Below are 21762 nucleotides of genomic sequence, written 5' to 3'. Positions count from 1 at the left end.
TGTGGCACGTAGAATTATGGATGGTACATCATGTTGGAGAGTACAACTGGAGTTGCACGTTTGGTCTTAGTCAAGTTTTTAGTCAAGTGCAAGACTAAAACCTAGCGAGGTGTTGATGTAGACTAAAAAACTAGCGAGGTGTGGAATCAGCATGAATCACCCGCGGTCAGGAGCTCACAGAGATGTGTCGTTGGCCAACTATCGAGATCGCGGTGGAAACGACACTGCCCCGAGGTGGCACCGCGCAGCCGTGTGCAACGTTGCAGATGAACACGATGCGAATCACCCGCCTGATCCGGCGTTGCGGCTCGCCTCCGACTACATGCAGCTAGAGTGCATTCACCAACTTGCGGCCGAAAGCTCAAGCGCATCCCAGCGTCGTCCCCACAAGCTCCACTTCGCACAACTCCCATACTGCCTGAAGATGCTGCGCTCGCTGGCCGAGAACAGCTTCAGCGTCATGAGCTACAATGTCGCGGGTCTTCCGGAGATCCTGTCGAGTGGGAACCCATCTGAGAACAGTGTTGAAATCGGCAAGCGCATCAGCAACTGGGACGTCGTGAACGTGCAGGAGGACTTCAACTACCACGCCTACATCTACTCCGAGAACTCGCACCTGTACCGGACGGCCACCAGCGGAGGTGTGCCATTCGGTGACGGTCTCAACACGCTGTCGAACTACTCGTTCAGCAACATCACGGACTTGACGCGCACCAAGTGGGAGGACTGCAGCACGTTCGACGGCGCCGACTGCCTCACGCCCAAGGGCTTCACGTTCTTGGAGATTCAGTTGGCTGACGGCGTCACCTTCGACCTATACAACCTGCACACGGATGCCGGTGTTACAGATGCTGACGAAGTGGCTCGCGCTGCAAACCTGGCGCAGCTCAGCGAGTATATTACGGCGAACTCCGCTGACAACGCCGTCATCGTCATGGGGGACACCAATACGCGCTACACTCGCTCGGACGACACTATTCGTGAGTTTGTCGAGGGGCTGGGGCTTACGGACGGCTGGGTCCAGTACGTCCGCAACGGCGTGTTCCCGACGAAAGGGGCCGATGCTATCGTGTGCGACGAGAGCAACATGACCAACACGTGCGAGGTCGTGGACAAGATCCTGTTTCGAGGCAACAACTACATCACTCTGTCGCTACAGAAGTGGAACAACGAGAACGCCGGGTTCTTAGACAACGACGGCAACATGCTTTCGGATCACCCACCTATTTCCTCAACGTTCTCGTGGGCACTAAACGAAGGCATTCGCCTGAGCAACGCGGTCGGTGGTCCACACGGAGATCAGTTCACGGATGTCGCCTCGGCTGCTGGCGGACAGACTGTTAAGTCAATCACGTTGCGATCGGGATCGCGTGTGGACGCCGTGAGTCTCACAATATCGTCGCCAACCTCGACAACTTTCTCTCATGGAGGCACTGGTGGCACGGCGAAGACGCTCGCGCTGTCGTCTGGCGAATACATCACGTCGATAGAAGTCCATTGGGGAAAGTACAATAGCCACACGCGCATTTTCTACCTCAAATTCGCGACCAGTTTGGGGAACACGCTGTCCGGAGGAACCACGACCAGTGAAAGCGCGACAGTGTATGCCCCCGACGGCTACCAACTCAGCGCCTTCCACGGACGCGATGGTGATGCGATTGACGCCTTGGGCGCGATTTGGACCAAAATTTCCTCGTAGGATCGACGTTCTGTACACCTGGGTGCATGCTGCAACGCGTTCCGTAGCGACATGATGCGTCAGGTTGATAAAGCGTTGCTTTAATACTGTACCTTGCACTTTGATGTGCCCTAGTGCCCTTCAACCTTACTATCAACGCACCAAACGCACAGAATGAAGCGCTTTGTCTGTTATCATCGCGTGCAGCCAAATACAGGTAACACCGCCAAAAACAGTTATGCAGCGATATCCGCCCCACATCCCAAGTGACCTGGCAGTCAGGTACGTGTACATGTAAGGCCGTCGCTGAGACATAAGAAATCAACGACGGCGATGCCAATGAATTCCCTTTCCCTATCCCGAAGGCGATCCCATCTAAAGTGCAACATACCGGTAACATGGATTAATACAAGTACACAGTGTACATACAACAGGGATTACCAAGCATCAATCACTTCAAATCGCGAGCTGATCCCTCGAAAAGGACGATCGAACGATAGAAGAGGGCACTGATAGACTAAAAAGATTAACTTTCGTGTCAACATTACACTTGAGTGAAGAACCCTACGACACCTTAGCGAATGCTATCGTACCATACAACAATTACAGAAGCCGATCCTACACGTCTGAGTATGAAGAGATGGCCTGCACCTGGCAGTCTCAAAGTAATATTCTTCATCGGCTGGAGCTACAAGGCGCTCCCCTCTCTAAATCAATTTGAAACGAGCAGGCAAGCGCGCTCTTGGGATTTTAACTGCTCGTGCTCGTCCCCGTGAGCAGTGCTCCCGCTCAGCTCGTGGAATGTTTGGTAAGCTTACATGCGGCATGCATCTTTACATAATTCTATGCTCAGCGCCGCTTTTCTTATAAGAACCTGCAAAGCAACTCTCAAATCTCCAGACCTGCTGGGTGTCGCCCAGCTGGATCGACGGATTCGACAATGACACAAGCTTGGACCTTCCCCGCTTACATGAAGTGCGCGTGTACATGTACTGGCCCACCACCCAACGCGCCACAGGGGATCACACCCAAGCCAGAGGAACGTCGGTGTATTATTCCAGGATAGCATTGAGGGGTTCAATTATCAAATCGATAAACGTGAAACGTTCTTTTTCAGAGAAAAGCTGGATAGGTACGCGCTAAACCTGTCTCGCAGACAGCGATGGCGGGATGGCCTGACTCAAAAGCGTGTACAGTACCGGTACACCGACAGCAACCATTTCAGGAAATGTTTCTTGTTCAATTAGTAACGCAGCACATCTTGTATTCTGCTCTCGACAACAAGGTGTTTGGCTTCCCCCACCGAATCTGTCGACAGTACCGGGCCATCCACTGCGTACGGCATGCACTCAGGAGAGATGCCCCTTGAACGATTGAGATCTTCCCTTGTACGTGTACAGGCAATTTTCCTGCAATACTGTTCCACATCTGCTCGCGCAACCTAATGCATGTCGTTACCCCGTGCGATACCTGTCAGTTGGAGTCATTCGTGTACTGTACTAACATTGTTGTCATCCGTCACTTTGGCTTTGTAGTCGGCGAGGTAACACTTAAAAACATCAGCCATGGCCGCTGTCAACACCTTCAGCGTTATGTGCTACAATGTGGCTGGCCTGCCGATCCTTCTTTCAAGTGGTGACCCCAACACCTACAGTGTGGACATGGGCAACCGTATCAGCAACTGGGACATCGTCAACGTGCAGGAAGATTTCAACTACCACGCCAAGCTCTACTCGAGGAACAAGCACGAGTACCGAACCCCTACTAGCGGTGGCGTACCGATCGGCAGCGGCCTCAACACGCTGTCGAATTTCCCCTTCACGAACGTCACGGGTGTGGATCGTGTCACGTGGAACGAGTGCAGCAATTACGACAATGCGGACTGCATGACGCCGAAAGGCTTCACGCTGGTCGAGGTCCAGCTGGCAGACGGAGTCACCATCGACATCTACAACCTGCACACTGATGCCGGTGTGACCGACGCTGACAAAAAGGCCCGCGCGTCAAACCTACAACAGCTGAGCGACTTCATGACCGAGAACTCGGCCGATAATGCTGTGGTTGTCTTGGGCGATACCAACACCCGCTACACGCGCGAGCAGGACACTATCCGTGAATTCATTGCGGGCCAGAACCTCACAGATGGCTGGGTTAAGAGCATTCGCAACGGAGAGCCTCCTGAAAAGGGCGCCGAAGCACTCAAGTGCGAGACGGCGACCATGACAGACGAGTGCGAGGTCGTGGACAAAATCATGTTCCGGGGCAACAAGTATATTGCACTGAAGCTGGAGGAGTGGAAAAACGAGAACGAGGCATTCTTGGGCAAGAATGGCTCTCCACTGTCGGACCATCCGCCTATTTCCTCGACATTCTCGTGGACGTTGAACCCTGACATCCACCTCAGTGCTGCAGTTGGCGGCCCGCACGGGACCCACTTCACAGACGTCGGGTTGGCTGGTGCTGATCAGACTGTCAGCTCTATCTCGATCCGAGCGGGCGACCGGGTTGATGGTGTGGGTCTCGAGGTATCGGACCCAACAGAGAGCACTCTTGCTCACGGTGGCACTGGAGGTTCCCTCACCAGGCTATCGCTTGGGTCGGGAGAGCATATCACGTCCATGGAGGCCCACTGGGGCAAGAAGAATGGCAGGACACGAATTTTCTACCTGAAGTTCGGGACGAGTGACGGCCGCTCGGTGGAGGGGGGAACCCCGTCGGGCTCAAGTGCCACGATGACTGCGCCCGAGGGGTTCCAGTTGAGCGGTTTCCATGGTCGTGCGGGCGATAATATCGACGCACTGGGTGCGATCTTCACAAGGGTGGGGAGCACGACGCAGCAGCAGCAACACTTAGGTGGAGGCGACTAGTCGAAAGGCCTCGTATTGATTATCAGTAAAGAGCGCTGGGGCTGGTTGGTTGCCCAGCCATCTTGCCACGTTGGCTTTTGACTTTAGCACGTGTTGCTGCTCCACACTGGGGGGTATGTGAAGAGGCTGGAGCTCCAGACTGCTCCAGACTTAATGATGTAGCTCTAGACTAATAGAGCTGTCAGGTCAGGTCAGGGTGGGCGGTGATGGCAATCGAAATTAAACGTTAATATCAGTTATTTTACAAAGGAGGGTTATTAATCGTTAATAATCCATTTTAACAGAGAACATCAAACAAGTGATATATCCAATCAAAAATAAAGGTTAACTTTCAACTCAGTTCCGATCAGCGTCAAGGCCAGCAATGCCAGCGGCTCGAAGACCAATACACATCTGCTGCACCCCAAGACGGACACCAAGTCTTGCGCCGGTGCTACAACTGCCGTCACGAACAGCACCTGAAGCAGCACTAAGCCGACAGGCAGGACTAGCGTGAAGGCCAACATCAGCAGCGCCAAGACAGGCGCCAATAGCACCACCAAGACCAGGGCACAGCACCACAAACGTCACCACCGATAACGCCACAAGACCGGCACCGACGCCTACAACTACGTCCCCAAGGAGCAAAAGGACTAATACTTCGACTCGTACTCGCACTTCGGTATCCACGAGGAGATGCTCAAGGCCAATACGTACGTGATCATCAACCTGACCTGTTCAAGGGCTTGGTGGTGCTGGACGTGGATTACGGCACGGGCATTCTGTCCATGATTGCCGCTAAAGCCGGCACCAAGCACGTGTACGACGTCGGCTGCTCGGGCATCCTGACGCAGGCGCGCGAGATCGTCAAGGCCAACGGCTTCGCCGACAAAATCACTCTCACCCAGAGCAAGATGCATGAACTAACGCTCCCCGTGGATAAGGTGGACATCATAATCTCCAAGTGGATGGGCTACTTCGTGCTCTACGAGTCCATGCTGGAAACGGTGCTGAACGCGCGCAACAAGTACCTGGTGCCCGGCGGCCTCATGTTCCCGGACCACTCAACTACCTACATCGGAGCCATCGATGACGGTGAGTACAAGACCGAGAAGCTCGACTTCTGGGAAAACGTCTACGTCTTCGACATGAGCTGTATCAAAAACATCGCCAAGATCGAGCCGCTCGTGGACACCGTGGGTAGCGATGCGCTGCTGTCGGACGTGTGCCCCCATCCTGGACATTGACCTGACCAAGGTGACAAAGGAGGAGCTTGCCTTCTCGTCCACGTTCAAGCTCACAGCCTTCCACCAGGACTTCTGCCATGCGCTCGTGGCCTACTTCGACTGCACTTTCTCGGCCGCGCACAAAAAGATCAGCTTCTCCACGGCTTCAAGGCCGATTACACACACTGGAAGTAGACCGTGTTCTCCCTGGAGGGCGAGCTGTCCTGAAGCTCCGGCGAGGTGATCGAGGGCGAGTTCGCTTGTAAACCCAACGCAGCCAACCCGCGCGACATGGTCATTGACATTCACGCGTGCTTCGACGGCGTCAGCGGCTCGTGCAACAAGTTCAAGCTACACTAAGCTACTCCGTCATGCTTCGGAGCCCCATACATTAGCTTCCTATGTTACTACCGCATGCAGCTGAGTAGACTAGAAACTTAAACGCCTCTTTGAATGAAAGACAAGCTTACGCAAACATTCTCATCCTCGCTCGCCCGTCGTTCTTGAACAACGACGAATTCTGCAACTATTTTGTTTGACACACACGCTGCACACGCTTTTGAGTTACAGGGGTCGTGAACGCGTCAGCTTCCTCCATTATTCGTGGAGCTGCTACCCTTTCCGCCCTTAGTTCCAATTCATTTGGTATCGCTTGGGTAACACTAGTAGCTGGAACGGTAGCAGCTGCCAAAATGTCGCCGTCATCATCGCAATCGCTGTCATCGCTGAAATCACTATCGTCGCAGGCATCAGGGAAAAGTTGATACATGATGTGATTCACCTCGGACTTCCTCGCAATGTTAGTGTACACAAACACGAGCTTGTTGACTCGCTCAGGTGTGAGACGATTGCGTAGCTTCGTGTGGATGAACCCGTGAATGCTCCAGCTCCGCTCACTTGATGCCGACGAGGTTGGGATAGACAACAATAACTTCTCGAGCACATTCTTGAAAAACGTCAGCCTGAAAATGTCCTTCACCAACAGGTTCATTCCATGCGCTGTGCAACTAGTGCAAACCATGCCCGGGCGCTCCTTCCGAACCAGCTTCCATGCTTTCTTCATGTTGGCGGCGTTACCGGACACTACAGCGGTGACAACATTTCTACCAACGGCGACCTGAACCTCCTGTATCGCAGTCAGAATTGTATCCGCTATGTAGCGCCCCGTGTGCACTTCAGCCATCGTATCGATAGATTTCCAGAAAATGGGCGGAAGCTTCGTATTCACGAAGACAAAATTAATGACGCTATCTCCGTTCACATTTGACCTCCCATCCGTCACAAGGGTCCACTCCGTAGCACCACGCATAATCGCAATAATTCTGAGTAATTCGCGCTGAAAAAGCATATCCAGCAGCCGGCCCGAAATCTGGCGACGAGAAGGCAGCTCGCAGTCAAACATGGCTTGAAAATGAGGGTCATCAATTACTCGGAATGGAATACCTGTTGCACTCAATCCCATTGCAACTCTCTGGAAATTTTCTTCTTGTTGCTGATTGAGCGACTTGAGAGAAGAACTTCGTCGTTTTTTGCGTGAGCTAGTTCGCGGTGATGCACTTTTAGGCGTACTGAACAAGCGTTTGGACGTTGGCGGGGAGCTACTGGTCGTAGACCGACATGGCTTAGGTGGAGTCACCAGTTTTTCAGCCCTTTGATGGCGACGCTGCGAATCGTACTCCAGCCATCGCGCTATTGAATCCGCGTTAAGCCGGTCGCACTTGAGCACGTGCTGTAGCATGTTACGGGACGGCTGCGCGTTCTTCACGACCACTCCGCACGCGTTGCAACTAGCATCTGGGTGGGGCTTTTCACCACATACACGAGCAACAGCTACGCCGAACAGGCCCCAAATCTCATGCTGCGGTGGTGCCATTGCCACTCAAGGCTCAGAACCAGGTCCGGTCACGAGTAGCAGCGGTTAAAGGTAATGTTTTCACACTTCTAGCCAAGCGAAGCGACCCTCGGCGCCGTTGACGAGTACGCTGGCGACGATCGTTGTGTCGGCGGCGTGCCCCTTGAACTGGATGTACGTTTCCGGATCGTTTGTAGACGGAGGAACTTCAGCCTCGAGTCCCCAGGAACAAGCGACGCCTTTGGACATGGAGAAGTGCGTGGGTGTGTATGGGGACGACTGCGCGGTTCCGTGCGTCTGCTGCACTTGGAGGGCTTGGCCGAGAACGAGTACAGCAGCTCCTCTTGCCGGCGGTTGAGCGAGGGGTTGGGCTATGAGAAGCGCGGTGACTTGGGGGAAGAGCTTCGCGTAGAGCTTGTCGGCAACAACTTGTGCAGCAGCACCGCCAGCACAACTGCAACGTGTGAGACTGTGCGAGGGGGGCTCAGGCGCGGGCAGCGGCACCAGCAGCACCAACAGCAAGAGGCCTTGGAGCAAGGCAAGGCGAATCTAAGAGTGCTGGATCGAGGTCTTCAAGTATCAAGGTAGCATCACTTGCAGTTGGGTAACCTTCGATTTTCACCTTGAATATCAAGGTGGGAATCAAGAATGTAAATGATTATAACCGTTAATGTCAGCGATATTAATGGTGAATTGCCAACACTAATGTATACTCTACCGCATACCCGTATACGTCCAGGTTATTAATAACGGAAAATGCCAATTAGTGCACTGTATACAATCGAATTGAACAGACTTCATTCTTAGCAAGGTACACAATTAGGAGGAGGTAAACTATTGCCTAGAATCGTGAACTCGTCCAGATTTTCGAGAAGATCCTCTTCAACATCGTTGTCATCGGAATCGAGAGCCACTTGCGGCAAAATAGTTCTCCATAGACGTCATGGCGCCAATCTTGGTAACAGGGAGCGAATCCTGCCGCTGCCACAGACCGAGTAACAACGTCGTCAGGCACATTGATTGATTGACTCCTTCTGCTTCCACCAATATCGGATTTGAGCCGCAGAGATTTTCCACCCACGCTTGTTCTGGAAGTGCGTGGCAGCCCTTGCTGGGACCTCTCGGTGCTCCTCGATCCACGTGACAACCTTCTTCTTTTCCGACATGGTCTTGGCGAGGCGGGATCCAGGCAGGGTGGCGTTGGTTGGTTGGTGCAGGTGCTTGTTGTTGACAGCGAATTGAAAACTGACAATATTCCCGCAGCGCAAGTGCCGAATGTCGTGCTCTAGGATGCCAACGTGAGGTATACTAATTGGCGTAGGTACAATAGGAATTCTATAGTCAACGAGATGATCGGATTCTACCTGGGGTATTCTATTTGGCACCGCAATACTAATTGGCATTTTCCGTTAGTAATGCTGGCAGAGGAGAGCATGAAAAGCAAGCGGAAACCACCAGTTTCACAGCTACCCAATGCAAGTATTCTGCTCCGAAGCACACCGCAAAACAACTCTGCTGATGCTCGAGGACGACAGACACAAGTCGGAAAAAATAGTGCAATACAATAAATAATCAGTTTTTTTCAATAGAAATGATTATTACTAAAAATAATGGTAATGGACTACGATGGCCTCAATAGAATATAACATTGACCCAATTATTGGCAATACATTTGTATAAAAAAGGTGCCCCCACGACGATATTGAATTAGGTTCACTGCCTGCCAGCAATAAAAAACGCAATTTCAAGCTTATTAATAACAATAGAACTTCACATCAGTTTCTCATTATTTCTGCAGTTTCGATTTACAACGGGAGCCCATCAACGTCCTACACTGTCTGATCTTTCTTGTGTTATCTGCTTGAGACTTCGCTTAATCAACATATCTTTGGTTGAAGATGGTCAGACCTCGTAAGTGTCGGTGCTGCCTCAGGCTTTTCGTGGGGGCTCGTTTTCAGAGATTTCAGCGTCTCACTTCCCAATTTACCGAGTCAAGAACTAGTAACCATGGTTGCCGCCCAAACCGCCAGACGGAGCACTCGCGCCCCGAGGCCCATCACGCCGGAGCATGCTATCCAGAGCATCGCCACGCTCCGCCGCATCAACGAAGATCGCATGGCGGATCGAGACGCCGTTGTGCTGCTTCAGCGCGATGACACGGACGATGACGGGGATTCGCCGTCCCCGGTGTATGACTCTTACTTAAATTCGGATGTGGAGAGCATTCACACTATGACGAATTTTGTGCCGCTGGAGTTTGAGCGGCTGAGAGGGTGGGGCCTGGTGTGCGATCATCTCACGATGAATTGGAATACGGGGCGAGGCAGGAAGAGCGCCTACAGCGCCAAGGACGTGTTGTTCATGACTTTGACCGTGCTGAAGAACTGCGGCAAGTGGAATGTTGTGGCCGCGGTCTTTAAAGTAAAGCCGCCAGCATTTCAGAAGATGGTGACGAAATTCGCCTAGATTCTTTCTCCTTTTCTGTATGAAACAATGGTGGCATCAGCACTGAACAAGTACTCCATGCGCAAGCTAGTGCTAACTGACCAGGCGTTCCATAACTATCCATACGCACGCTACGCGACTGATGTCACATTTCAGCAGTCAAACACGCCAGCAGACGGCATGCAAGAAAGAGCGCTGTTTTACAGCAAAAAGCACCACCTTCACGACTACAAGGTGGAGGTGTCCGTCCTCTACAACGGTCAAATTGTTAATTGTACTCAACATTACCCGGGCAATAGCGCTGACATGAATTTTTTCGTAAAAACGCCGAGTTTCATCTCCGAGCTCTTCAGAAAATTGCAGGGGACGAGAAATCGAAGACGAGGGTCGTTTGATCTCGCTGTATCCGACTAGCCGAGTCGTACTGGTTGACAAAGGTTATCAAGGCTTGGCTTGTGATTTTCGTGCGGTTACTACCAATAAGCGTGCTCCACTGCAGACACTAACTCTGGATTGAGAACTATTTTGGGCACCTCGTACTTTGTGGTCCATCTGTGCTGACATGTACCGGTACGTCGTCTACTTTCAAACGTGTGTAGCGTTGACCAGTTTCCACATTCGTGCTAACCCCCTCCGCCGGGAGGACGGGGACAATTGTGCCCGCTACTTGCAGCGTCTGCGTGAGATTGGAGAGAGCATTATTACTGATGATCGCCGAGGGACCTAGCAACGCTATCACGAAAATCGCACAGCTGCTCTCTTTGTTGTTCACGGCGAGAGAGTGAGCCGCTCTGGCGCCCGTAGTAAGCATCGTGTTCGCCGTCGCCTAGAGACGACGCAGGTGGCGCAGGCAGCGTCGGATGCTGAGTCGTCTTCAGACGAAGTGGCGCTCCCTAGCAACCCACCGGTGGCGTAAGCAACATCTCGAAAAGCTCGTCGCTGCACGCGAGACTTCATGCCTCGTTGAATCCAAACCTGCACACGAAAAGACTCAGGGACTTCCTTATGGCCAACTGTACTTGCACAACACTTAGTGCATACTTCTCAGCTAATCAATCAAACTGTGTGCACTCCAAGAAATCGCCACTAGTTTGACGAGCAACCCACAATTTTGCGACTTACTCACAAACTGGTTCGAAGATCTAATAATAACAATTACCGTGACTTATATCGTATTGCTACAAAAATGGTAAAAAATTAATATCACTTTAGAGAGGGATACAGGAGTTTGAGATCGCAATTGTCAAGAGAGAAACAAATTTCGACTGGAGCGATTCAACATTTATCTTCTACAGCTGTACGTCTGATATGTATCGTATTTACCCACCATGGCCTGAAAACTGGAGGTTTATTGGCTAGACTCCCACTGTATTGGCGGACCTCTGGTAACTGTTATTCGTGAAGGATTCATTAGGACGTCATGAAACGTGACGGATTCATTTTTCGTACATCTCGTGGCGACAATTAACACATAAAAGCTCAACCACCCAAAGGGTGCATTGAAACAGGCGACAAGATAAAGCTAAAAGTACATGTACAATATTCTGCGTGAACAAGGAACGTCTGATATAGACATGTTCCGAAAGTATATCATTTTCATTGAATTACTGTAGTGAAGTATATACTTTACGATACGTATTACGGGACGACTTACGGGACGGACAGCGGGCCATTGTTGTTGGCCGGTATGGCCACGTCTACGAACTGCGCGAGTCCGAGTGGCATGTGTTGACGAGCAAGTCACCACTTACTTGTAAATGGCGCCGTAGGTGGTAGTTGAGTGGCTGAGGGCTGCCGCGATGCGCTCTCCATTGTAATACACCATGTTTCCTTATGTCGCGACAGAGACAATGCTCCACAGTGCCATACGCCAGTCTGGAGCAGCAACCACTCCCTTTGACTCTTCCCTTCCAGGATAAAGTGTAGTGTTCGATTCAACGCTGAGTCTTGTTCATTTGTACAACGATACGTGTACAAGGGGAACGCTGGTGGTATCATCAAGTACATGTACTGAAGACTGTGGCCTCAGCTGTACATCATGTAGCCTACATGTACTCACCCGCTCATGTATTACGGTACGGTGATAAATGGCATGACTTCCGTTACAACCCCGTGATCGGGAACGGCTGAAGTGCCCAAAATCCATCCACTCTTGCTCCAGCAGGTCCTCAATTCCAGCTGGGACGAAGGACTATCCCGTACCGCAGCGATGAACTGAGTGAGCTGGGACTCCCAGTTCATCACATGTTTCCAAGTGTCGCCCCGCCAAATGGACTAGCCACTGTATTACGCGTTGCACATGTGAACAAATGTATCGGACAGCCATCTGCTGTCCGATCTTGAGATGTCAAAGCTAACAAGTGTGATCTGCTGCGGTTTTGGAGAGGCTGTAACTGTAGGTACAGTACCGCACGGACCAATATTCTGCTGTTCGAGGGTGTTGCATGAAAATCTTCATGCTCTGTCGAGTTGGTCCGGCCTCTACAACCGCTTTCCAAGTTACGTGCTCACTTCTCAAGTTGTCGTCTCCGCAGCAGATCAACGAAGACTTCAGTCGTGATGGAGCTGCAGACTGCGAACACCTTCAGTGTTTTGAGCTACAATGTAGCAGGATTACCACAGATCCTTTCCAGTGGTAACCCAGAAGTAAACAGCTTGGAAATGGGCAAGCGCATCAGCGACTGGGACATCGTCAACGTGCAGGAGGACTTCAACTACCATGCCTTCCTGTACAAGGAGAATACGCAGAAATACCGCTCGCCCACGAGCGGCGGCGTGCCTATCGGAAGTGGTCTCAACACGCTCTCGCGCCTTCCGTTCAGCACTTTGGGTATCGAGCGGACCCAATGGACTGAGTGCAGCGACGACGAAAGCTCCGACTGCATGACGGCGAAGGGATTCACGCTGCAGGCAGTCCAACTGGCTGACGGAGTCATCGTCGACGTGTACAACCTTCACGCAGATGCCGGTACTTCGAAAACCGACCAAAAGGCACGTGCTTCCAACCTGCAGCAGTTGGGCGACTACATCACCAAAAACTCGGCTGGTAACGCCGTCATTGTCATGGGAGACACTAACACGCGGTACACTCGTTCGCTCGACACGATTGCCGAGTTCGTGGCTGGACAAAACCTCACGGACGCCTGGGTCGAATACGTTCGCAAGGGCGTCGCTCCTAAGAAGGGCATCGACGCCATTCTGTGCGACGCAACCAACATGACCAACAAGTGCGAGGTTGTGGACAAGATCATGTACCGAAGCGGCAAGTACGTATCGCTGAAGCTGGACAAATGGAACAACGAGAACGAGGCCTTCCTCGACAGGAACGGCACGCAACTGTCGGACCACCCGCCCATTTCCTCCACGTTTTCGTGGTCGGTGGTGAACTCCGACTTCAACCTGAGCAAAGCCTTCGGTGGCCCGCACGGCACCTACTTCACGGACCTCGCTCTGGCTGAACCCGGACAAACCGTTAGCTCCGTCACGATTCGTGGCGACAGGCGTGTGGACGCCGTGACGCTGGAAGTGTCGGACCCCACTGAAAGCACACTTTCCCACGGCGGAACTGGTGGCACGCCGAAGAAGCTGGCGCTGAAGTCTGGTGAGTACATTACGTCTATGGAGGTTCACATGGGAAAGAAGGACGAGCGCACATGCATCTTCTACCTCAAGCTTAGCACAAGCAAGGGGCGAGCCATCGCGGGTGGAACCCCTACCGACGACAAGGCTCATGTGCGTGCACCAAAGGGCTTCCATCTGAACGGCTTCTACGGGCGCGCGGGTGACACGGGAATCAATGGCCTGGGCGCCATCTTCACTAAAATCTCGAGTGATGGTGCTGCTCATACCCAGACTCAAACCGAGAAGCAAGCGTAGGAAGTGACATGGTAGTTTGAAATGACTTCTGCGGTGCAAAAATTTACGCCGTATGCATGTATGCCCGATAACGGAATTGAGTTTTGGCTGGAAATAATTTGTGGCAGTTGCGATGACTCGCTTAATCTGCCCAACGATCTCCGCTCGAGATCGTGATATTGGTCTGGTCTGCCTCCGGCAGCAGTCTGTCTTTTCAGCGATATGAACATTAATCCCAATGGTCGAAGCTACCCGTAAGCATCCAGGCTGAAGCATTCAAAGTATTCCACGAAAGAGAACGCCACTTCATCGGCACGTCAGGTCCTGGTTGATAAGAATGCAGCTGAACAAAGCTCCTACCTTTGTCTAATCTTGTCATCGCAATGAAAGGACGTTGGTTTCTGGAGCTGTGCAGGCTGTAGTGGTTCACTTCACGCTGTTTGTATTCGGCACGTGGAGACCAGACGCGAGAGCGATGGTGCCTGTGAAGGTTGGCGATGTGCTCGAGTTCGACGCGCTGTCTGCATCAAAAGACGGGGGCGGCAGCTCAAGTCCTACCAAAACCGAGGGGAGAGGCCTCACCACCGGCCGCGTAGTTGAGGTGAACTCCGAAGACGAGGGAGGAGACGGCACCTGCACGGTGCAAGTTTCGCCTTATGAACCCCTACAACCACTACACCTCAGGCGAACATTTTACAAAGTACAGTCGACATTTTGCTGGGTTGAGCTGTAAAATTGGTGGCAATCAGCTAACAAGTCGTATTTCGCAACACGCTAGGTCGTATACGAAGCTGGCGAGCTGTGTGCTCTCACTTCTAAAATGGTGGGCTGGGAGATCGAGCTGGAGAGCGTGGACATGAGGCGTCTGGAGTGTGGTGTCGTTAAGCAAGTAGATTGCGACATTAACTGCGCTCTGGTGCTATTCGCGGGTGGGAGAAAAGAGTGGCTCGATCTCACGTTTTTCCGCGTCAAGGTTCCAGGACATCAGCCCAGCCCTGGGGACAGCAACGTTGACGATGAATGCGCGCTTGGTAACGGCGTAAAACACTCCACACCCGTTCACAAACATAAGCAAAGCGAAATTTGGGAATCGCCGAAACAGCATAACACTGGAGACGAATCGAGTGAAGTCCCCGACAGCATCAGACCTTCCTCACCTCGCGATTTCTCCGTGGTTGTTTCACCCCTGAGCATACCTCATATCGACCCAGACGACTTCGATTGGCATTTGGAAGGGACTCACGTCGAGCTCTGCAACCGGGATGGAGAATTTTTGGAAGGCGCAGCCCTGTGCTCCAAAACGAAGTCGCATCTTCAGCTGTACAATGAGGATCGAGGATTTTTCGAGGTTGGTTGCTCGCTGCAAGGCTTCAAGGTTGTGATTCATGGGCTGGACAATCTCAAAGCATTTCCCATGGGGCAGATAATTGACGTGTATTCGCCATTGATCGGAAGGTTTCGAACCGGGACTGTCCTTAAGGCTGCTATGCATGGTCACTTGATCCCAATTCGCTTTGGACCTAGTAAGGCGATCGAATGGATCGATCTAAAGTCACAGACCTTCAAGTTGGTATTCCTTCCTCATATCACGGAGGCATTTGAACATCCAGAAGAAAGCGATCGCTCTAACCTGCATGCTCCAAGAAATTCTCGGGAACACCCGCCTCACAGATCGCACGGCCACGAATCACATCGCAGTCACTATCTGGAGTACCCGCGTCTGTGCGAAGGCCAAGGAATTGAGATTTTCGATGATCAGTCCAAACAATACTTGAAATGTAAGGTAGTTGCACAGAGCAACTGGTCCAACGAGGCGTACGTCTTCGAGCTTGCGGAAAACCCTGCTGGAGGAGCATCAACGAAACATATCGTGAGTTCTCTGTCCCGTCTTAGAAGTCGTTTGCTATTGCAGCCAGCTCAGTGGGAGGAGTACCGTCGAGTTCTTGTGGGTCATCGAGTCGATGTGTACGACCGTGTGGGCAAGAGTGTCATGAATGGGAAGATTCACGCGGTCGATGGCTCGAGTGCTGAGCCAGCAATACAAGTTCGCTTCAAGGACGGGCACCAATCTTGGATCGACTTGCGTACGAACAAGGTGAAACTGCGCATGCATTCAGCATCAGAGACGGCGCGAATTCCTGATGAAGGTCCAACGACACCTCAGCAAGTCTCCCTCAGGACGGAGAGCTTTAGCACTAATGGTCGCGCCAACGAGGAAGTAGCTTCTGAGCAAGCGTCAAGCCCGTTCCCCGCAGTCCAAGCAGCCAAACCCGACCTGGCACCATCCAATCTAGATCCCTCACAGCCGCTGGCCCGGGTTCCGAGCGGGGAGGAGAGCAGTCTACCAAATACTAGCCCCGCACTCAATCCAGCCAGCGAGGCTGAAGTGCCAGCGACTGGAAGCAGTCCAGTTAGGAAACCGTCGCCTGGGAAGCGGCCAATGCATCGGCGGGCTAGTCAATCCTCCGATGTCCCGAAAACTGCGCTACCTGCTGAGACTACGGAGCCCGCAGTTTTACCAGTGTCGAGTCCTATCAAGGAGGAAACGACGCTGACACCCGCCGTGTCCCCAATCAAGCCGCTAAGCCCCCTCCAGTCGCCGCGCCTCGACTCGCACCAGATACGCCCGGTGTCGCCAGGCGGGCCACTTCCCCCCGTCCAGCTCAGCAGCAACAACAGCTCCCCCAGCAAGACGCAATTGTCTGCGCAGGTAGCCGGCGACCACGACGGGCACCAGTCCAGCTAGAATACCGACCACCACGTCGTAGATGGCATTTCATCCACCACTAAATATCCATGTGTAGCCATATCCTTCATTTAAGTAATCCATTCGACCATTAAGTATCCCTCTCAGATCGAGATATCCCACCTTGATGGCCATGCTGCTCCAGGGGAAGCGCGCCCTCGTGGTGGGGCTCATGAACAAGCACTCGCTGGCCGCGGGGGTCACACAGGCGCTGCTCTCCGCAGGCGCGAGCGTCGTGGTGGCGTCCAAGACGCCGCTGAGCGAGAACCACGTCAAGAGCTGCGCCTTCCGCGTGCCCGACGCCTCGGCGCTGCACTTCGCATCGTGCGACGTCGAGAGCGACGCGAGCGTGGAGCAGTTACTGCAACGCTGCAGCGACGTGTTCGACGGTCAGCTGGATGTGCTGGTGCACTCGGTGGCCTTCGCGCCGCGCGAGGCCTTCACCAATGGGCTGCTGGGCACGCCTCGAGCCGCGTGGAAGCAGGCCATGGACGTGAGCGCCTACAGTTTGGTGGCGCTGGTCAGAGCCTCGAGGCCGCTGATGGTCGACGATGACGGGGAGGGAGGCAACCGTAGCGTGCTGGCACTGACGTACGCGGGCTCGACCAAGGTGGTGCCCAACTACAACGTGATGGGGCCGGCCAAGGCGGCGCTGGAAGCAACGGCGAGGCAGCTGGCGCACGAGCTCGGACCTGATGGCATCCGCGTCAACTGTATCAGTCCGGGGCCCATGAACACCGTGTCAGCGCGGGGGATTCCTGGAATTTCGGTAAGTGGTGCGGGGTTTTGATATGTCTTCTTCTTCTTATGGATGCTCTTGGTGTAGAAAATGAGGAAGTACGCGGAGGAGCATGCGCCTCTGCGGCGCAACAGCTCGATGGGGGACGTGGGATCCGTGGCGGCGTTCCTATCAAGTGACCTTGCTGCGGCTGTCACGGGTCAGACCATTTACGGTGAGTGCATGAATGCACTTGCGGTGATATAGCAGATTCTGACGAGATTTTCGTGTGGCAACGTGGATTTGCATCCAGTTGATGGCGGCCTGAGTGCTATGGCTCCGTACGCGAAGGAATAGTAGAGACATTATCTCGATATGGAATGGTGAGGAGGAAGTACTCGTACAAATGGGTGGATAGTAGTGCACGTGGACGATTGCACGTTATTGGAGCTACATAACCTGCAGTGTTTGCTGTCAGCAAGCAAGTTACCTGCGTGATGAAACTACGATTACTGGTGCTGTTCGTATCTGCGATGTGAACTGGAGTTTCTTTCGATGAGTTAAAATCCGCTGTCACATCTGCGTTTGAACGGATTTGTGCTGGATGGGCGACCTCTCTGCGCAACAGACTGGCTGTCACTGCTGTCAGGGATGGACTCAATGTTCACGACATGTTCTAAGAGGAAATTCACTAAATTAGGTGCTGACTTTTGCACCAAAGCATTACAGGAAACAAACTTACTGAAAGCTTGCCACTTGACTCCTGTCAGCGCCAATGCGTAGAAACGTATCACACAAAAGCCCCTGCAGCTCGAAAAATCGACAGGACACGCTGCTGGGCTCGTTGGGAAAGCAACTGCGCAATTGTTTGACTGAAAGACGGTTACCTCGTCTAGCCACAGCTCGCATGGTCCCTTCGTTACCAAGCAACCAGCATATTAGCCACCGATAAACTATGTAATGAAGGATACACGATGCACTAGACCTTACATGCTCAAACCCTCCTTCAGCAGCTCCATCGTCGTCCCAGTAGATTTGCTGTGGCCCTGCTCCCATGACGAGAATCTCCACGGGGGAGTTTCCACTGCTACACGTACCCGCAGCCTCGTCGATCAGCTGTCTGAGAGAACCGAGCCCCGTCGACGGGAACGCCTCGGCAAAGATGTCGGCATTGTAACATGCATCGCGCGTCCAGTTCAGCCCGCGAAAGGCTGCGTTTACACACGGCTTGATTGTTGTCGAACAGACTGGCATAGCCACCTGAATAGCTGATTCTGAGGGGAACGAGAAGACGGCAGAACACTTCACTCTCGCTGTGAAGAGCCAAACACTCAGCAGCAACAACAAAAGAAGAACCATCGTTGGTAGGAGAATTTGCTTCCCGCCTGGGATTATTTCCGGCTTCTTATTCGGAGATGCGCTAGAATTTTGTGTTCTCACAACAAAATGTATACAGTTTGCCGCAGATTCGTTCTTATATGTCTTAAGAAATACTCCAACCCAAGGAAGCATTGAGCAAGACTACAGCAAAACTGTAAGTACTTACTCTTACCATGAGTATTCGAACGTGGCTGCTTTGTTGCTGTTGTTGTTGTAAGCATAAATTCAATAATAATAAACCAGGTGCTGTGTTCACTTCCTGAAACTTATTGAGTTGTGGTAAATTATCATGTGTCTGTTTTACAATTAACAAACAATATATTTTCAAGGAACCCATCAATACCGTGGTTTACACAGAAAACTCTAACATTGTAGTTTCTGTTCGGCGCTGGTAGGGCAGTCTCCGCCCTCACGCCCACCGAATGCAGATCGACATATTCTAGTGTAGTTGCTGAAACTGGTCCCAGATCTTATTTTCACGTACCGGTATTAATACGACTGGGTTCTTCAGCTTAAGAAAAGGATATGGATGTCTAGTGGCTGATATGGATGAATATCATGTTTTGACTGACAGTATACTTCCATTGACTATGGGCTCAAATTAGCCAATTATAGCACAGTGATGGATTTTCAACGAATCCGTTGACACGAGTGTTCATTTTTAGCCAATTAAAATTGTTATGGTTAGGGTAAATGGACGGCCGACACGTGGCCGACGCATAATGTCGGCAACAACAGCGAGATATTTTGCCGCAACTACAAAAACCAAGTCATTCGCGTATTTGCAGTATATCAAGCACCCAGCTGACACTTGACTTGAGGAAATGAGCCTCCAAGACCTTGCTCCTGAGAATACAAAGCGAGCCCAAGCTACTGCAATCAACGCCTTCAATGTATTTCTCGCATCGGAGAATACGAATTTGGACTTCGTACGCACAACGCTACTCGCAGACACGACAGGATCGGTCTTTGTCAAGCTACTGGATCGGTTCGCAATGTACCTCGCGTTTGCCCAAGGGCGAGGTGGCGAAGTGAGAAGTCGAAACACCGTGATGAGCTACTACCGCAACGTGAAGAACTGGCTGCTGGACGAATTCCCTCGGCATCGGCATGCTATCGACCAGAGGGTTCTGAAAATGGGCCGGATTTTGGAGCGTTACTGTCACAAGCGGCAGCAAGGCGGGATGGCGAGCAAGGCTACGCCCTGTATGAAGAAGGACTTGCGCATCTTAATTAATGGACTATACTACGATGCAAGCTCCGCGCAAGAGTACCAGGATGCCGCGCTTCTAAGCGTCATGTGGTATGCGTTTGGGCGGGCGTCAGATCTTGCGTTTGTTCAGAAGTGCAACATGTCGGTGTCGGTGAGAAACGTGCTCTTTATCCGCTTGATTCGTGCCAAAACGTCAGAAGAACAAGGGCTTTCGCTGCACCCCGACAAGAATTCCTTCGTCACGTGCCCCCTTCACGCGATCGGCATGGCGTTGGCGATGCAGTCGTGTCCTATTCCCTCGCTTCTCGACCTTGAGCATCTATCGGGTGGCGAAGCTGACGACACACCACTAAATTTAGATGACACCCCATTGATGGAAGCACTGATGGCTTGCGAAGATCAAGTCGAGCCGTTAAGGACGTCGTCACAGACATCGACAAAGACATCAAAGTCAGCCCCGTTGAAAATGCAAGGTTACGTGAATCACGTCGTGAAAGCAGCAAGCGAACGTCAACAGAAAGCTGGTATATCAGAAGGACTTTCGTCGAGGTGGTGCTCAATACGCTAACGCCGACTCGACCTTGAGTGCACAGTGGATATTTGACCGCGGTAACTGGAACATGACAGCGACAAATAAGACTTTCGCCTACGTTTTTAACACAACTAGTGAGGACACCAAAGTCTCTAAGGTTCTCAGTCACTGGAAATCAAACGATAAACCCACCGTACCTTCCGTCTCTGAATTCGACACGGCGACAACGGCAAGAATTCACAGACTTGCAAAACTTATTTTTGCGTCCAGTATGGACATTGGAGAACGTTCCTTGGATATTGACGTGGGAGTAGCTGACGTTCTTGTGGCGTCATTGACCCACGTCGCGCTACGTGTATGAGGAAGCGTAAGTACTTAGTAATTACTTAGGTTAATTATATTTGAATACACAAATATAATTTAAATCAGATAAGACTCCAAGTGACTTAGATTAGGTAAAATGAGAACTGTATTGTTTGTGAATTGATCTTCCTCCTAAATCTGCTAAAACTGTTTATCATCTATGAAAGGGGTTGACAGCGGCTGGCTGTCAGAGCCCCGCCAATATGCACGTCTCTGATTGGTAGAAAGATGCTGCTTTCTACCAATAGGATCTTTGGGTAGGTGTGGACAACTCATTGTGTTTGCCGCAACTACAAAAACCAAGTCATTCGCGTATTTGCAGTATATCAAGCACCCAGCTGACACTTGACTTGAGGAAATGAGCCTCCAAGACCTTGCTCCTGAGAATACAAAGCGAGCCCAAGCTACTGCAATCAACGCCTTCAATGTATTTCTCGCATCGGAGAATACGAATTTGGACTTCGTACGCACAACGCTACTCGCAGACACGACAGGATCGGTCTTTGTCAAGCTACTGGATCGGTTCGCAATGTACCTCGCGTTTGCTCAAGGGCGAGGTGGCGAAGTGAGAAGTCGAAACACCGTGATGAGCTACTACCGCAACGTGAAGAACTGGCTGCTGGACGAATTCCCTCGGCATCGGCATGCTATCGACCAGAGGCTTCTGAAAATGGGTCGGATTTTGGAGCGTTACTGTCACAAGCGGCAGCAAGGCGGGATGGCGAGCAAGGCTACGCCCTGTATGAAGAAGGACTTGCGCATCTTAATTAATGGACTATACTACGATGCAAGCTCCGCGCAAGAGTACCAGGATGCCGCGCTTCTAAGCGTCATGTGGTATGCGTTTGGGCGGGCGTCAGATCTGCGTTTGTTCAGAAGTGCAACATGTCGGTGTCGGTGGGAAACGT

The 21762-nt window shown here is 52.0% G+C and overlaps 7 protein-coding genes across 7 annotated transcripts; 6 read left to right on the top strand and 1 right to left on the bottom strand.

Moving 5' to 3' along the window:
* Positions 1-424: 424 nt before the first annotated feature.
* IUM83_12807 (Phospholipase D gamma 3) lies at positions 425-1699 on the top strand (the record flags this gene model as incomplete). Its single annotated transcript, XM_067937451.1, has 1 exon — positions 425-1699. The coding sequence occupies one exon, from the start codon at positions 425-427 to the stop codon at positions 1697-1699; it is 1275 nt and encodes a 424-aa protein (XP_067788212.1).
* Positions 1700-3243: 1544 nt separating this feature from the next.
* Positions 3244-4545, top strand: IUM83_12806 (Phospholipase D gamma 3; the record flags this gene model as incomplete). Its single annotated transcript, XM_067937450.1, has 1 exon — positions 3244-4545. One exon carries the CDS (start codon positions 3244-3246, stop codon positions 4543-4545), a length of 1302 nt encoding a protein of 433 aa, XP_067788213.1.
* A 713-nt stretch (positions 4546-5258) lies between these two features.
* Positions 5259-5771, top strand: IUM83_12805 (Protein arginine N-methyltransferase 1; the record flags this gene model as incomplete). Its single annotated transcript, XM_067937449.1, has 1 exon — positions 5259-5771. One exon carries the CDS (start codon positions 5259-5261, stop codon positions 5769-5771), a length of 513 nt encoding a protein of 170 aa, XP_067788210.1.
* A 3838-nt stretch (positions 5772-9609) lies between these two features.
* IUM83_12804 (succinyl-CoA:3-ketoacid coenzyme A transferase) lies at positions 9610-10068 on the top strand (the record flags this gene model as incomplete). The annotated part of the gene is made up of 1 exon (XM_067937448.1): positions 9610-10068. One exon carries the CDS (start codon positions 9610-9612, stop codon positions 10066-10068), a length of 459 nt encoding a protein of 152 aa, XP_067788211.1.
* Positions 10069-12708: 2640 nt separating this feature from the next.
* Positions 12709-13923, top strand: IUM83_12803 (L-ectoine synthase; the record flags this gene model as incomplete). Its single annotated transcript, XM_067937447.1, has 1 exon — positions 12709-13923. One exon carries the CDS (start codon positions 12709-12711, stop codon positions 13921-13923), a length of 1215 nt encoding a protein of 404 aa, XP_067788216.1.
* Positions 13924-16781: 2858 nt separating this feature from the next.
* IUM83_12802 (putative enoyl-[acyl-carrier-protein] reductase [NADH]) lies at positions 16782-17723 on the top strand (the record flags this gene model as incomplete). Its single annotated transcript, XM_067937446.1, has 3 exons — positions 16782-17417; positions 17475-17601; positions 17680-17723. 3 exons carry the CDS (start codon positions 16782-16784, stop codon positions 17721-17723), a joined length of 807 nt encoding a protein of 268 aa, XP_067788217.1.
* A 307-nt stretch (positions 17724-18030) lies between these two features.
* Positions 18031-18620, bottom strand: IUM83_12801 (Major Facilitator Superfamily (MFS); the record flags this gene model as incomplete). The annotated part of the gene is made up of 4 exons (XM_067937445.1): positions 18031-18042; positions 18109-18129; positions 18254-18280; positions 18357-18620. 4 exons carry the CDS (start codon positions 18618-18620, stop codon positions 18031-18033), a joined length of 324 nt encoding a protein of 107 aa, XP_067788214.1.
* Positions 18621-21762: the final 3142 nt, after the last annotated feature.

Source organism: Phytophthora cinnamomi (genome assembly GCF_018691715.1).
Source record: "Phytophthora cinnamomi strain GKB4 chromosome Unknown Contig55, whole genome shotgun sequence".
Classification (NCBI taxonomy): Eukaryota; Oomycota; class Peronosporomycetes; order Peronosporales; family Peronosporaceae; genus Phytophthora; species Phytophthora cinnamomi.
Note: the sequence above shows the minus strand (reverse complement) of the source record. Positions and strands in the feature narration are given on the sequence as shown.